Source organism: Callorhinus ursinus, unplaced genomic scaffold (assembly GCF_003265705.2).
Source record: "Callorhinus ursinus isolate GAN/ISIS: 27379988/994484 unplaced genomic scaffold, GSC_fseal_2.0 scaffold25, whole genome shotgun sequence".
In the NCBI taxonomy this organism is placed as follows: Eukaryota; Metazoa; Chordata; class Mammalia; order Carnivora; family Otariidae; genus Callorhinus; species Callorhinus ursinus.
Window position 1 is genome coordinate 7,248,416 of NW_027397087.1, and position 16,340 is coordinate 7,264,755.

The following is a 16,340-nucleotide window of genomic DNA, read 5'->3' on the forward strand; positions in this document are numbered from 1 at the left end:
TCTGCTGCTTTTAAGTTGCAAATCTGTTAACTCTGAAGGTCTGGTGGAGCTAGAACACAAGAAAATAGCCATGTTTTTCCCTTAATTCTAATGACTAAGGAAATGCCCAAACCACCCCCAACAAATCAACCCAAAAAGATCCACATCAAGACACAGAGTAGTAATGAAGAGAATTTTAAAGCCAAACAGTTAACATACCCTAGCAAGGCTATCAGCTAAGTTTTCAGCAGAAGGGAGTGCCATGATAAATTCAAAGTGCTTAAAGAAAAAAGCCTGCAGCCAAGAATACTCTCTTCTATTCTGAATGATAGCCTTGCTGGGTAAAGAGTTTCTCAAAAGTTAAAGGAATTCATGACCACTGAATCAGCCCTACAAGAAGCGTTACAGAGGACTCAGTGGACAGGGAAAATCATAGGAGGCACAAGAAAAGTAGGAAGCACCAAAGCAACTACGTGTATCTGTAAAAATCAGTCAAGGGAGAAACAGCAAAAAAGGAAGTGAAGTATGACACTATATACCTAGAACTGTGGTAGGGAGAGGAGTAAAGAATGGGTTCAAACTTAAGTGAACTTCAACTTAATATAGATTGCTATATCCCTAAGAGGTTAGATACTAACCTAATGGTAACCACAAATCAAAAACCAGTAATATATATGCAAAAAACAGAGAAAAGAATATCACTAAGGAAGGCCTGCAAACCAAGAGAGGAGAGAGCAAGAGAGGAAAGAAACCAAGAACTACAAAAACGACCATAAAATAAGTAACAAAACCATACACAAAGATAAACTCAAAATGGATGAAAGACCTCAACGTGAGACAGGAAACCATCAGAATACCAGAGGAGATACCAGGCAGCAAAGTCTTCGACCTCAGCCGCAGCACCTTCTTCCTAGACACATCTCCAGAGGCAAGGGAAACAAAAGCAAAAAGGAACTATTGGGACATCAGGATAAAAAGCTTCTGTACAATGAAGGAAACAAGCAACAAAACTAAAAGGCAACCAAAGGACTGGGAGAAGATTTCTGCATATGACATACTGGAGAAAGGGCTAGTATCCAGAATCTATAAAGAACTCATCAAAATTAACACCCCAAAAATAATCCAGTTAAGAAATGTGCAGAAGCCATAAACAGACATTTCTCCAAAGAAGACACATAAATGACTAACAGACACATGAAAAAATGCCCATCACTCATCATCAGGGAAATACAAATCAAAACCACCATGTGATACTACCTCACACAAGTCAAAATGGCTAAAATCAACTCAGGAAACAACACATGTTGGCAAGGATGCAGAAAAAGAACGCTGCTACACTGTTGGTGGGAATACAAACTGGTGCAGCCACTCTGGAAAACAGTATGGAGGTTCCTCAAATAGTTAAAACTAGAACTGCACACACTTCAACCCAGCAATTGCACTACTAGGTATTTATCCAAAGGATTCAAAACCGCTGATTTGAAGGGGCACACGTACTCCAGTGTTTATAGCAGCACTATCAACCATAGCCAAATTATGGCAAGAACCCAAATTGCCATCGACTTTTGAATAAAGATATGGTATATATACACAACAGGGTATTTAGTCATCAAAAAGAATGAAATCTTGCCATTTGCAACACTGTGGATGGAACTAGAGTGTACGATGCTAAGTCAAGTCAGAGAAAGACAAATACATGATTTCACTTGTATGCGGAATTTAAGAAACCAAACACATGAACATAGGGGAAGGGAAGGAAAAATAAAAACAGGAGGCAAACTATAAGTGACTTTTTTAAAGATTTTTTTTATTTGAGAGAGAGACCATGAACACAAGTGGGGGTAAAGGCAGAAGGAGAGCGAGAAGCCAACTCCCTGCTAAACAGGGAGGCTGACGTGAGGCTGAATCCCCGGACTCCAGGATCATGACCTGAGCCAAAGGCAGACACTTAACCGACTGAGCCACCCAGGTGCCCCAAACCATAAGTAACTCTTAACTATAAAGAACAAACAGAGGGTTGCTGAAGGGGAGGGGAAGGTAGTAGGGGGAGGGGCTAAATGCGTGGTGGGCATTAAGGAGGGCACTTATGATGAGCAATGGGTGTTAAATGTGAATGATGAATCACTAAATTCTCAACCAGTACTACACTATATGTTAACTCGAATTTAAATAAAAATAAGAAAATGGGAATAAGTACATAACTATCAATAATTACTTTGCAAATGGATTAATGAAAAGACAAAGGGTGACAGATGGATAAAAAAGCAAGACCCATCAACATGCTGCCTACAAGACACTCATTTCAGTCCCAAAGACACCTGCAGGTTGAAACTGAAGGGATGGAAAAGCACTTACGCCAATGGAAGTGAAAAGAAAGGGGGGGAGGTTTGCAATCCTTACATGGGACAAAATAGACTTTAAAACAAAGAATATTAGGGCACCTGGGTCACACCTGGATTATTAAGTGTCTTGACTCTTGGTTTCGGCTCAAGTTACGATCTCAGGGTCATTAGATGGAGCCCTGTGCTGGGCTCTGTGCTCAGCACATAGTCTTCTTGGGATTCTTGCTCCCTCCCTCTCTGCCTCTGTCCCTCCCCACAACCCCCCAGTCTCTCTCGCTCTCTCTCTCTCTCTCTCTCAAATAAAATCGTGGGGCACCTGGGTGGCTCAGTTGGTTAAGCGTCTGCTTTCAGCTCAGGTCATGATCCCAGGGTCCTGGGATTGAGCCCCGCGTCGGGCTCCCTGCTCCTTCGGAGCCTGCTTCTCCCTCTCCCACTCCTGCTCCCCGTGCTTGTGCTCTGTCAAATAAATAAATAAAATCTTAAAAAAAAAAAGACTGAAGAAGGACACTACATAACAATAAAGGGACAATCCAACAAGAGGATGTAACAAAACTATGCACCCAACATGGAAGCACCCAAATACCTAAAGCAGGTATTGCTACCTGCTTGACTACAAAGGAAGTAGTCAAGAGTAATAACAGTAACAGTAGGGGACTTAAACACGGCACTTACATCAACTGATCATCCAAACAGAAAATCAAGGAAACTGGTTTTGAATGATAACACTAGAAAAGAATCTAACAGATATATTCAGAACATTCCATCCTAAAACACCAAAATATACACTCTGTTCAAGTGCACATGGAACACTCTCCAGAAGCGATCACGTATTAGGCCAAAACACAAGCCTCAACAAATAAGTTATACCAGGCATCTTTTCCAATCACAATGCTATGATACTAGAACTCAACCACAAGATAAAATCTTCCTGGAAAGAGGGGTGCCTGGGTGGCTCAGTGGGTTAAGCATCTGCCTTCGGCTCAGGTCATGATACCAGGGTCCTGGGATCGAGCCCCGCATCGGGCTCCCTGCTCAGCGGGGAGCCTGCTGCTCCCTCTGCCTGCTGCTCCCCCTGCTTGTGCTCTCTCCCTCTCTGCCAAATAAGATCTTTAAAAAAAAAAATTAAAAAAAAAAATCTGGAAAGAGCACAAATACATGGAAGCTAAATAACATGCTACTCAACAGTGAATGGGTCAACCACAAAATCAAAAAGGAAATAAAAAAATACATGGAAACAAATGAAAGTGAAAATACAATGGTCCAAAATCTTCAGGGTGTGGCAAAAGCAGTTCTAAGTGGGAAGATTATAGCAATACAGGTCTACATCAAAAAGCAAGAAAAATCTCAAATAACCTAAGCTTACACCTAAAGGAGCTAGAAAGAATAAACAAAACCCCAAACCAAGAAGGAAATAATAAAGATTAGAGCAGAAATAAACCAAATAGAAACTAAAACAAGGGATGCCTGGGTGGCTCAGTTGGTTAAGCGACTGCCTTCGGCTCAGGTCATGATCCTGGAGTCCCGGGATCGAGTCCCACATCGGGCTCCCTGCTCAGCAGGGAGTCTGCTTCTCCCTCTGACCCTCTTCCCTCTCATGCTCTCTATCTCTCATTCTCTCTCTCTCAAATAAATAAAAATAAAATCTTAAAAAAAAAAAAGAAACTAAAACAATAGAAAAGATCAATGAAATCAGGAGCTTGTTCGTTGAAAAGATAACAAAATTGACACCATTTAGCCAAACTCATTAAAAAGATTCCAAAATCAGAAATGGAAGAGGAGAAATAACCCCACAGAAATACAAAGGATTATAATACTATGAAAATTAAATGCCAACCAATTAAGACAACCTAGGAGAAACATACAACCTCCCAAACTAAATCAGGAAGAAATAGAAAATTTGAACAGACCACTTACCAGCAATGAAATTAAATCAGTAGTCAAAAAAAGTCAACATGGGGCACATTGGTGACTCAGTTGGTTAAGCATCTGACTCCTAATCTCAACTCAGGTCTTGATCACTGGGTCGTGAGTTCAAGCCCCCGCTGGGCTCCATGCTAGGTGTGGAGCAACTTAAATGAAACAAACAAAACACCACAAAAAAAGAGAACTACAGGCCAATATCTCTAATGACCACAGATGTAAATATCCTCAACAAAATATTAGCAAACTGAATCAACAATGATTTTAAAAAAATCATTCACCATGATTAAGTGGGATTTATTCCTGGGATGCAAGAGTGGTTCAGTATGCACATATCAACTAATGTGATACATCACATCAACAAGAGAATGGATTAAAAAAACATCATTTCAATAAATGCGGAAAAAGCATTTGACAAAATAAAACATCCATTCATGATAAAAATCCTCAACAGATAGGTTTAGAGGGAACATACTTCAACATAATAAAGGCCATATATGAAAAACCCACACCTAAATCATACTCAGTGGTGAAAACATGAGTGCTTTTCCTATAAGACCAGGAAAAAGACAAGGATGTCTTTTCTCACCACTTTCATTCAACTTAGTACTGGAAGTCCCAGTTACAGCAATCAGACAAAAAAAGAAATAAAAGGCATCCAAATTTGTAAGAAAGTAAAACTTTTTTTTTTTAAGTTTATTAGAGAGCAGCACACGAGCAGGGGGCGGGGGAAGGGGGGCGGGGAAGAAGCTGGCTCCCGGCTGAGCAGGGAACCCAATGCAGGGCTCAATTCCAAGACACTGGAATCATGACCTGAGCTGAAGGCAGACACTTAAGCAACTGAGCCACCCAAGCGCCCCAAGAAAGTAAAACTTTATTCACTACTCGCAGATGTCATGATACTACTATACATAGAAAACCCTAAAGACTCCACCAAAAAACTACTAGAACTGATTAATGAATTCAGTAAGGTCGCAGGATACAAAAATCAATATACAGAAATCCATTGCACTTCTATACACTAACAATGAATTAGCAGAAAGAGAAACTAAGAAAACAATCACATTTACATTGCACCAAAAATAACAAAATACCTAGGAATAAACTTAACCAAGGAGAAGACCTATACTCTGAAAACTATAAAACACTAATGAAAGAAATTGAAGATGACACAAATGGAAAGATATTCCATGCTTATGGATTGGAAGAACAAATATTGTTAAGATGTCCACACTACCCAAAGCAATCTACAAATTTAATGCCATCTCTATCAAAATACCCACAGTATTTTTCACAGAACTAGAACAATCCTAAAATTTGTATGGAACCATAAAGAAACCAAAAAAATTATGAGAAAGAACAAAAAAACCCGGGACATAACACAATCTCAGATTTTAAGATACAAGGCTGTAGTAATCAAACAGTACAGACACACAGATCAGAGAGCCCAGAAACAAACCCATGACGCACAGTCAATTAGCCTTCAACAAATGAGGCGTGATAATGTAATGGGAAAGTCTCTTCAACAAATGGTGTTGAGAAAAGGTGGACCACTTTCTTACACCATACACAAAAATAAACTCAAAATGGATTAAGGACCTTAATTGTGAGACCCGAAACCACAAAAGTCCTAGATGAGAGCACAACTAGTAATTTCTCTGACATCTTCCATAGCAACATTTTTCTAGATATGTCTCCTGAGGCAAGGGAAACAAAAGCAAAAATAAACTATTGGGACTACATCAAAATACAGAGCTTCTGCACAGCAAAGGTAACAGTCAACAAAACTAAAAGACAACCTAATGAATGGGAGAAGATATTTGTAAATGACATATCAGATAAAGGGTTAGTATCCAAAATATATAAAGAGCTTACATAACACCAAAAAAACCCATTAATCCAATTAAAAATGGACATAAAATATGAAGACATTTCTCCAAAGACATACAGATGGCCAAAAGACACATCAAAAATGCTCAACATCACTCATCATCAGGAAAATGCACATTAAAACCACAATGAGATATATATCACCTCCAACCTGTCAGAATGACTAAAATCAAAAACGCAAGAAATAAGTGTTGGCAATGATGTGGAGAAAAAGGAACCTTCATGCACTGTTGGTGGGAATGCAAACTGGTGCAGCTACCGTGGAAAACAGTATGGAGTTTCCTCAAAAAATTAAAAAAGAACTACCATATAATCCAGTAATTGCACTACTGGGAATTTACCCAAAGAATACAAAAACACTAATTTGAAAAGGTACATGCACCCGTAGGTTTATTGCAGCATTATTTACAAGAGCCAAATTATGGAAGCAGCCCAAGTGTCCATCAGTAGGTGAGTGGATAAGAAGTAGTATAAATATACACAGTGGAATATTACTCAGCCATAAAAAAGAATGAAATCCTACCATTTGCAACAACATGGACAGAGCTAGAGAGTATAATGCTAAGTGAAATAAGTCAGAGAAAGACATATACCATATTCTTAAACTCATATGTGGAATTTAAGAAACAAACCAAATCAAAACAAAAACAAAGGAAAACCAAAAAACAGACTCTAACTATAGGGAACAAACTGATGGTTACCAGAGGGGAGGTTGGTGGGGATATGGGTGAAATAGTTGAAGGGGATTAAAAATTCACTTATCCTGATGAGCACTGATAGAACTGCTGAATCACTATGTTGTACACCTCAACTTACTCCAACACTGTATGTTAACTATACTGGAATTTAAAAAAAAATTTTCATTTGGCTGCAGGTATTAAGAAATCTAGTAGAGATTACCCAATAACCCATCTTGCAACCTGTGCTCTTGAAAAAAGTAAAATATTCTTCCCCCCACCCCCCAAAAAGAAAATGTCCCAACCAAAGGGCTTAAAGAAATACAGTATCATATTTAACTTGGAATCATTATTCCTGCTGATTCTGTAATGTGCTTATCCTTAAGGTGATTAAGCAAAGTCTCATTTGGCTATGAGAACGCATTCAAAATTTTTTTTTCTTAAAGATTTTGTTTATTTATTTGACAGAGAGAGACATAGCGAGAGAGGGAACACAGGCAGGGGAAGTGTGAGAGGGAGAAGCAGGTTTCCCGCTGAGCAGGGAGCCCGACACGGGGCTTGATCCCAGGACCCTGGGATCATGACCTGAGCCGAAGGCAGACGCTTAACGACTGAGCCACCCAGGCTCCGAGAACACATTCAAATTTGCGAAAGGAACAAGGATGTTAAATTATACAGCCAGTTGGGAAGAATACAGCTTTTTATAAAACTGTCATTTTTTTTTTTTTTTAAAGATTTTATTCGAAGCATGCCTGGGTGGCTCAGTTGGTTAAGCATCTGCCTTCAGCTCAGGCCATGACCCCAGAGTCCTGGGATTGAGCCCCATGTCAGGCTCCCTTCTCAGCAGGGAGCCTGTTTCTCCCTCTCCTCCCTGCTCGTGCTCTCTCTCACAATCTGTGTGTCTCTCTCTCAAATAAATAAATAAAATCTTTAAAAAAATTTTATTTGAGAGAGAGAGTGCATGAGTGGGGGCGAGGGTTACAGGGAGAGGGAGAGGCAGAGAAAATCAAGGAGACTCTGCACTAAGCTTGGGGCCCAACGTGGGGCTCAATCTCACAACCCTAAGATCACAACCTGAGCCGAAACCACTTAACCGACTGAGCCATCCTTGTGCCCCAAACTGTCAGGTTTTAATACCAATAACCCAGAACACAGGGGTAAAGCCTATTCATAATCATAACACTCCAGAATTAGTAATTATTGCCAGAAACTACTAATAGGGGGTGGGAAAAGTAACAAATAAGAGATGGTCAGTGCAGATAAATACAGGTTTAATGATCCATTTTTCTTCACACAGATGGCTACAGAGACTTTATAATCCCAGGATATACAACAATACAACACAGACCAATTAGCCAATTCTAAAATAAACTTGGCTTCTCACAACTATCCTGTAAACACTGCAGCCCTTCTTCCATCCAAAATGACCCTCATCTCACATGGAAAGTTCCTATAGGGTAACCAGAAACGTAGCTTGGTGGCCATAAGTAAAAACCAAAGGAAAAACAGTAATTCGGTAGTCAGTTGGTGAAAGAAGGATATCCGGTGCCCTTCACTGCGCTGCTTTGCTCTTCTTACTCTTGCTCTTTTTGTCCCTCTTCTTCAGCCCATCCATGTTAGCTCTCAATAGGTTTGAGTAAGCCTAAAAGACACACGGCACGAACTGAGTGGGAAGAGTTGCAAATGGGTGGAGCAGCTGCCCCCATTTCCACAGTGAATTTAGAGTAGTCAATATTAGAAAGCCTATCTACCTGATAAAGCATGTAATAGCATGGGATATTTGTATCCTATGCAAAATGGTGTAAAAGGAAAACACACTCTCACATTACAGCAGCTTCCGACATTTTTTAACCAAAAAGGGAAAACTATAGGCAACTTCTTGTTTAACTATACTATAGGGAGAACAAATCTGAAGCTGAATGCAAAATCTACCTTAAAAAACTAAAAAGGAAGACAATACCAGTGTTGAAAGTAAAAAATCAAACCCTGGCAGCTTTTACTCAAAGTACTGGCAAAACATAAGAAATATCATTCTTAACCCAGTGTTCAATTTTGTGCTCACTCTTGCCCGGAGAAAGGGCATACAGGGAACACCAGACACTCACCATCTGAAACTTGTTCACTTCTTTGGAGCTCACCTGGAAAAGGGAAAGAAATAAAAGGTGCACCTCTATTACCCATATAGGAATCCTCTGTCTCACCGCAGGCAATAACTCAAAAACCTCATTAAAACAACATCATAATCTTTTTTTTTTTTTTAAAGATTTTATTTATTTATTTGACAGAGAGGCAGAGAGGGAGGCAGGCAGAGGGAGAGGGAGAAACAGGCTCTCCACTGAGCAGGGAACCCGATGCGGGCCTTGATCCCAGGACCCTGGGATTACGACCTGAGCCGAAGGCAGCCACTTAATCAACCGAGCCACTCAGGCACCCCAACATCATAATCTTTAAAATATATCTTTCCAACTTTAGGGGTCATAATACACTAACAGCTATTCTTCTCCTCCACTTTACTTTGCCTGAGGAAGCAAAGCCACTCTGCACTTTTTTCCTCATAAGAATTGTACCAAGAAGGGAAAGAGGCAGAAGGGGGCTCCTAAAGAAGTTAAGCTTCTCACCTCTGAAATTTCTTACACACATGGCACTGACTTTCTCCCTGGATTCCAGAGAGGTCAGAGAACTTCATTTTAATCTTTTGTGCAAGATATATTTACTACTCCCTCATCTTATTTTAAACCTACCTTCCATTAATTCAGGCCTATTTAAGCAAAATGCAAGCTACCACAAGAGAAATTCTACTTCTGAAGATTCCCAAGGTTTTCACATTTCATGATACCCAAGTTCATTTTTTAAAAACCACGTAAGCTTGGGGTGCCTGGGTGGCTCAGTCATTAAGCGTCTGCCTTCAGCTCAGGTCACGATCCCAGGATCCTGGGATCGGGACCCATGTCGGGCTCCCTGCTCAGCGGAGAGCCTGCTTCTCCCTGCCGCTCTGCCTACTTGTGCTCTCTTTCTATCTCTCTGTCAAATAAATAAATAAAATCTTTAAAAAAATAAATAAATAAAATAAAACCACATCAAGTCTGCTTTACTATAAAAGTCCTCTCAAGATAACTGGTAAAGGGAGACTTATCAATTATGGTCTACATTCTCATGAATGTCCTATCCTGATGGACTGAAGAGCAGTCTGGTTTTGCTCCAGCAAAGTAAAGAAGCATTCATTCAGAATCCAGAAAGTCTATTGCTTTGCCACATTCAACCTCCACCTTGAAAGGGAACACTAGGGCTGCTGACTAAATTCATATTCTCTGTTTGTTAGTAGCAAGCCTAATATACAGCTACATGCATGCTATGTCAACCACAAACTCAAGCAAATTATCAGCTTACAAGTAAAATCATCTGGTACCTAGAAACTGTTCATTGAAGGCCCAACCCAGTAAAGGGAATTAAGAATCAAATATTTATGCCAACTGCTCCTTATAATGCCACTATGTGTAAGGATCAATATGCTAATTTTATTTCCACAAAAACTTCAGTAGAACCAATGAGTATTTCACTTCTTCAACTTCATTTTGCTCTTGAATTTCCTCCTACTAGGGTAATAAAAGATGGCCCTGATCCTGAAACAGCTGGGGAGCTACACCCTTACTAGCCAAAAACCTGGTTCAGATATGCCCATCCTCAGTTAAGTTCAAGTCTTCCCGCTCCAAAATTGTACTCTCAGGAATCCAACTCACCACAGTGCTGATCTTCTTTTTCCCATCAGTAGCTCTTAGCAGACACTTGTTGTCTGAGGGCTCAAAGCCCTCTACAGAACCTTTCCTTGGAATGGGTTTAGTTCGGCCATCATCTGCATGAAAAACACATCCTGGTGAACACAGCCACAAACGTTAACAGGTAGACAACACGTTAGTAAGTAGGGAAGGGATACGAAGACGACACCCAATTCATCTCCACCTCTCTAGATCTGTTAACTACATCAAATTTGGCCAAAATTGGGAAACGACTTGCTATTTCCATAACGGGAACATAGCAATTGCAAAGCAGATTAAATCTCACTAATGGTGGCGGGGGTTTGGGATCCTTGACCCGCCCCCCCCCCAAAGAAGCCCTCTCTGATTGGTGCACACAGAACCAGCTTGGGTAGCTAAATGCTGGGGTGTCGCAGGCGCCACAATCCCTAATGCTCAGGTCCCCCAGCCCTGAATGTTCCCAGTAAGGGGGGGGGAGGAATATGGGGGAAGGCGGGGATGCGCGGCAGACTCCGCCCTTGGTTCCCGACACTGGGCACCCCGGGACACTGGGCAGCCCGGCCGGGGCGTTGCTCGGCCTCCCAAATTCCTTCTGGCCTTGCTGCGTCTACAGCTGCTTACACTTCTTCAGGGTGATGAACACGCTGCCCGACAACCGGCACTTCTGGAAGAGTCTGGTCAGCTCCGTCAGGAACTGGAACACAAGCCGGGCCCCGTTAAGCAGTCCCAAATCCTCGCCCCGTCAAGTCCCAGTCCCTCCCGCAGTAGAAGGCAGAGGCCCCCAGCTAAGGCCCAAACTATATCCGTCCCTCAGCCGACCCTCTGGCTTTACCTGCTCACTCTCCAGCAGCACCATCCCGGCACCGCTAGCTCCCCTGCGTCAGCATAAGGCCCAAGCCATTAGAGCCGGAAGCTTCGCCCAGAATGGGCGGGACTTCCGCTATTAGATTTCAACTCTTCCACCAATCCCTGCCTCCGTTCTCTCCACTCCCTCCACCAGCGCCTGCGCTCTGCGGCCCGCCCCCCCTCCCCCCGCCCGCGTAGACTGACCAGCTGTAGGGCCCTCGGGCGGCCCGGGGTTTCAGCAGCTTCGAAGTTCTCTCACCCGCGTCAGTGTGAGGGAGTGACAAGCGCGAAAGAGGGCTTTGATGGAGACCTGTAGTATACCTATAGTATATTCAGCTGTATGTTGGGCAAATTACCTAACAGCTCAGTGCTTCTGTTTCCTGAGCCTGTGACAAAAACGGTATCCAATTCAGAGTGTGATTGTGAAGAGTAAATTAATTTAGCACCTGGAATGGTGCCTGGCACACAGAAAGTGCTCCATAAGCATTAACTGCCTTTGTTATTGTTGTTTCCATTATCACTGTCATCATTATAGTAAGTTCCCATGACGGTCCTCTGAACTCTCCTATCTACTCTGACCAGGCTGGTGCCCTAAATAAAGGCTGAGCCCAGCTCTCTCAAGAGGGACTGGAGCCCAGTCTTGGTTTCACCTCGGGATTCAAGCAGGAGACCTGATTTCCAGGCCCTGCTCTGCCAGTAGCCAACTTGAACCCCAGGCCCTCTGTGAAGTCAAGCATTTAATCATACAAGGGGTTTTTACCAAGGGTCTCTTTGCCTGAGCCAGACACTGTTGTCGGGTTGAGGATACAGCAGGATAAGCGAAGTTCCTGGTTTCCTGGGTTAACTGGGGTTAAAGGAATAGGCAGGAAATAAGCAAGAATAGTTTTAGATAATGATGAGACCTTGAAGACAACAGATACAGATGAGAGAGAGGTTGGGGTCAGGGAAATCTCTTAGAGCAGAACTTTGAGCCAAAAGCTAAAGGGACCAGCCATTCAAAGATCTGGGGACAGTGTTTCAGACACACGGAATGGCTAGAACAAAGGCCCGGATGAAGACACAAGATTGCTCTGGGTCCACAAGGAGGAGTGAAGGACTATTGAGAGCTTGAAGAGATAACAGGTGACCAGCTCATAAAGGGCCTATGGCTAGGCTGAGTTTGGATTTTGTTCCACAAAGAAGCTTGTTAAGGAAGTTTCTAAAGAGGACAGTGACAATCTAATTTACATTTTAAAAGCACCCCCTCCCTCCATCTGTGGTGTGGCGAACGCACTGTAGAATGACAAGGCAGGATATGGGGAGACCAATTAGAGGGTTGTATTGGCTTCCTATTGCTAATCACCACAAACATAGTGGCTTAAAACAACATGAATTTGTTACTTTACATGTCTGGAGGTCAGAAATCTAAAATCAATGTGTCTGCAGGGTTGCATTGTGTCTGAAAGCTTCAGGGTAAGATCTGTTTCATTGTCCTACCAGAAGCCACGTTCATTCCTTGGCTTGTGGCCCCTTCTTTCCATCATTACAACCTCTTCCAGTACATCTCCTACTACTTTGATTCTACTGCTTCCCTCTTATAGGGACCTTGTAATTACACTGGGCCTTTCTGGATAATCTCCTCATCTCGAGATCCTTAATTTAATTACATCTGCAAATCCCTTAAACATGTAAGGTAACATATTCATAGATTCCCAGTAATTTGGACACAGACATCTTGGCTGAGTAGGAGGGGCTACCACAGCGGTTGCTGCGAAAGTCCAGGTGCAAGCACGTTTGCAATCAGGTTAGGGTATACTTAGAAGGTAGCATCAACAGGACTTATGCACAATTGGATGTGAACTTTAGAAGGAAAAAGAAATTGGGAGTGAGTCAAAGGTTTTTTGATTTGAACAACTGGGTGGATGGTCGTGCCATCTACTAAGATAGGAAAGATCTGGGAAGTAAAAAGTTTTGTAAGAAGATTAAAAGTTTTGTTTTGGTCATGTACTATCTGAAATGTGTATTACATCTTCTTTTAGGGTTCCCAGACCCAATTCCAATGTCATAGTGCAGTGGGAGGTTGCCACATACACAACACCAAGCAATTCTGACACTGTCTACCCAAAGATAGTATCAGAATCCACAGTTTAAGGGTTCAGTCCTGTAAGACTGCTCCCTGAAAAAAAAAAAGACTGCTCCCTGACCTCCCACTGCCAATGCTAGTCACTAGCCCAAAGGTTCCAACGATCTCCACCTCAGATTCAATTAATTTGCTAGAGCAGGTCACGGAACTCAGGGAAACACATTTATCAGTTTATTAAAGGATATGATAAATGTTAATAATGACATTCTTTTCGCCTTTATGGCTCTGAGATGTTTTCAGGAACTGTGTATGAAGAGCAAATACATCTGAGAAATATATTCTGGTCATCTGAATGACCAAATAGATATTTCTTTTAAATCATTATTTTGCACATGTCCAAGTAGAACTATCAAATAAGCAGCTGAATATACAAGTTTGGAGCTCAGGAAAGAGGTCAAAGTTATACATAAAAATTGGGGTCTCATATGTCATGAGACTAGAACAGATGGGAACAGTCTGGTGAGTCCCCCTCCTTTAGGCCTGCCAGCACAGGACTACTCTGTGATGACCACCACTATGAATAGCCTCTAAACAGCCCTGGGTCTTGGTATCATTGGCTCAGAAGTCAGAGTCCTAGCTGGGAGCTCCAGTTTGGCCAACCCTAGGTCTATACTTGAGCCCAAGTCCTGGGGGCAGGTGAGAGAGTGACTCTCTGACCCTTTTATTTTACTTGCTTTTCACCAAGACCCACACAATGGGGGATTACAAAGAGGTTCAGATCCCAGAGAACCAAAAGCCAGCATGGGTCTGCTACACAAAATCAACAGCCTAGGGTGAGAAGTGGGCAAAGGGTACGCTTGAAAGAAAGTGTGAAATCATCAGAGAGTGAACATATTTGAGCTGTGTTGTCAGATTGCCAGGGAATATGAAGGCCCCCTTGATATTTGTGTTATGAATTTAGGTGGAACCAGGTACAGTGCTGTGTTGGCCTAAATGATGACCACTGTGCTCTGAACTTCTATCATTCATGGAGCATTGAGCAATATTCTGTGGAGCCGTGACTTTGTTGCTGGGGGCACCAGGGTGAAGGAAATGGCCCTGCCCTTAAGGAGCACCAGAGGCCACTATTCATCTGGGGATTCATCCAGATTAGGCTTCAATGTGCACATATCTCACTGCTTCCCATGGGCTCAGTCACACCTCAGTTCCACTCGAGAGTCATTAGTCATGCCAGCCATCCGGCATGACATCTGGTGCAGATATAGAGCATTTCTATTACCATAGATTCTATTGGACAGCACTACAGAATATGTCAATAGCACTGATGCTGGCAGACTGAATGCTCAAGGGGCACTTGGGTGGCTCAGTTGGTTAAGCGTCTGCCTTCGGCTCAGATCACAATCCCAGGGTCCTGGGATCCAGCCCCATGTCGGGCTCCCTGCTCAGGGGGGAGTCTTCTCCCTCTCCCTCTGCCCCCCCCCCCCCTTGTGCACGCCCCCCCTAAATAAATAAATAAATAAAATCTTTAAAAAAAGAAGAATGAATGCTCAATAACAGTAATAAACAACAGTGTTATTATTTATAGACCAGCCACCTTCCGTCATTTGGACACCACCTTGATTTCTGCCATTATCCCAATATCACCTGTATTATTAGTTAAAATGTTTCTTTAAGTTGACTCATTTTATACTTAAACATATTTATATATCATTTTTCATAAATGGAAAACCAATATCATTAAATAATAAAAGGAATCACAAATATAACTATGAAAAAAATAACATGGTTAAATTTAAAATTTTTAGATTAAAAATTTTAAAACAACGAACAAAAGCAATAATTGCTTTTATATTGCAACAAAAGTGAGTTGCTTTATAAAAATATGTATCTGAAAAGAAATTCCTCAATGAGAAAAAAATGGAATTGTTTATGGTTAGTCAGGAATGAAGTTAGCCCAGTGAACAATGAAATTAAGAGACTATATCAATAAGACATAAATTTTAATGTTTTCAAGCACCTCAAATCCTACCTTGCAATTAAGTTGGTGGCTTTTGACCCTTGGAGCAGAGGAATACATGAGGCAGGGAGCTGGATCACTGTCTCCGAGTCACGCAGCCAGACACCTTCCTGCGCCTTCTCCCTCACCCTCAGGAGAACTGGGAAATAAAAATGGTTCCCAAATCCCCTCCCACATCCTGGGGCCTTCAGCAAACGCCGAAGCAGCACCAAGAGCAACACGGAGCCCCTTAGCACAGAACACCGGCATCTACTTGACTAACCTTAGCTGCTGTGGAAAACCTGGGAGAGAAAAATCCCCCGAGCTCCTCAGCAGCGTAGGGGCCTAAGGGCCTAAAGGAGTGTCTGTCCTGCTTGTGCCACCAAAGATCATCTCTCCCAAATGCTCTGGTCGCACGTGTCCTTTCCTCAGACAGACTACAATTTTATTTATTGGGTTTTATTTAGGGCTAGAGTTTGAAGTAGGGTCAAGGGTCTTATTTAGGTTGAAGTTGATTAATTTACAAGTGCAGTTACTTAATGTAATTAAGCTTTGCGGTGCCCGGAATATAGAGTGAGGGTGATAAACACAGATGCCATGTTCTGACTGCCTAGGTTTGCATCCCGCTCTACCTCTTTTTTTTTTTCACTTTAAATTGTTTATTGTTATGTTAATCACCATACATTACATCATTAGTTTTTGATGTAGTGTTCCATGATTCACTGTTTGTGCATAACACCCAGTGCTCCACGCAGAAAGTGCCCTCTTTAATACCCATCACCAGGCTAACCCATCCCCCAACCCCCCTCCCCTCTAGAACCCCCAGTTTGTTTTTCAGAGTCCATCGTCTCTCTTGGTTTGTCTCCCCCTCCGATT

The 16,340-nt window shown here is 42.1% G+C and overlaps 1 protein-coding gene across 1 annotated transcript; it reads right to left on the minus strand.

Moving 5' to 3' along the window:
• Window positions 1–8,062: 8,062 nt before the first annotated feature.
• SRP14 (signal recognition particle 14) lies at window positions 8,063–11,532 on the minus strand. The gene is made up of 5 exons (XM_025884374.2): window positions 11,393–11,532; window positions 11,182–11,254; window positions 10,546–10,658; window positions 8,914–8,946; window positions 8,063–8,450 (listed from the first exon to the last, which is right to left on the minus strand). The coding sequence occupies exons 1-5, from the start codon at window positions 11,414–11,416 to the stop codon at window positions 8,361–8,363; spliced, it is 333 nt and encodes a 110-aa protein (XP_025740159.1). The 5' UTR covers window positions 11,417–11,532; the 3' UTR covers window positions 8,063–8,360.
• Window positions 11,533–16,340: the final 4,808 nt, after the last annotated feature.

What these genes read in the sequence shown, in the direction of transcription:
- SRP14 (XM_025884374.2), bottom strand. Translation starts at nt 11,416, where the DNA reads ATGGTGCTGCTGGAGAGTGAGCAG. An exon ending in TGCTGCTGGAGAGTGAGCAG is followed by an intron (nt 11,255 to 11,392) that starts GTAAAGCCAGAG and finishes CTTGTGTTCCAG; the next exon opens with TTCCTGACGGAGCTGACCAG. An exon ending in AAAAGAAGATCAGCACTGTG is followed by an intron (nt 8,947 to 10,545) that starts GTGAGTTGGATT and finishes TCCCTTTTCCAG; the next exon opens with GTGAGCTCCAAAGAAGTGAA.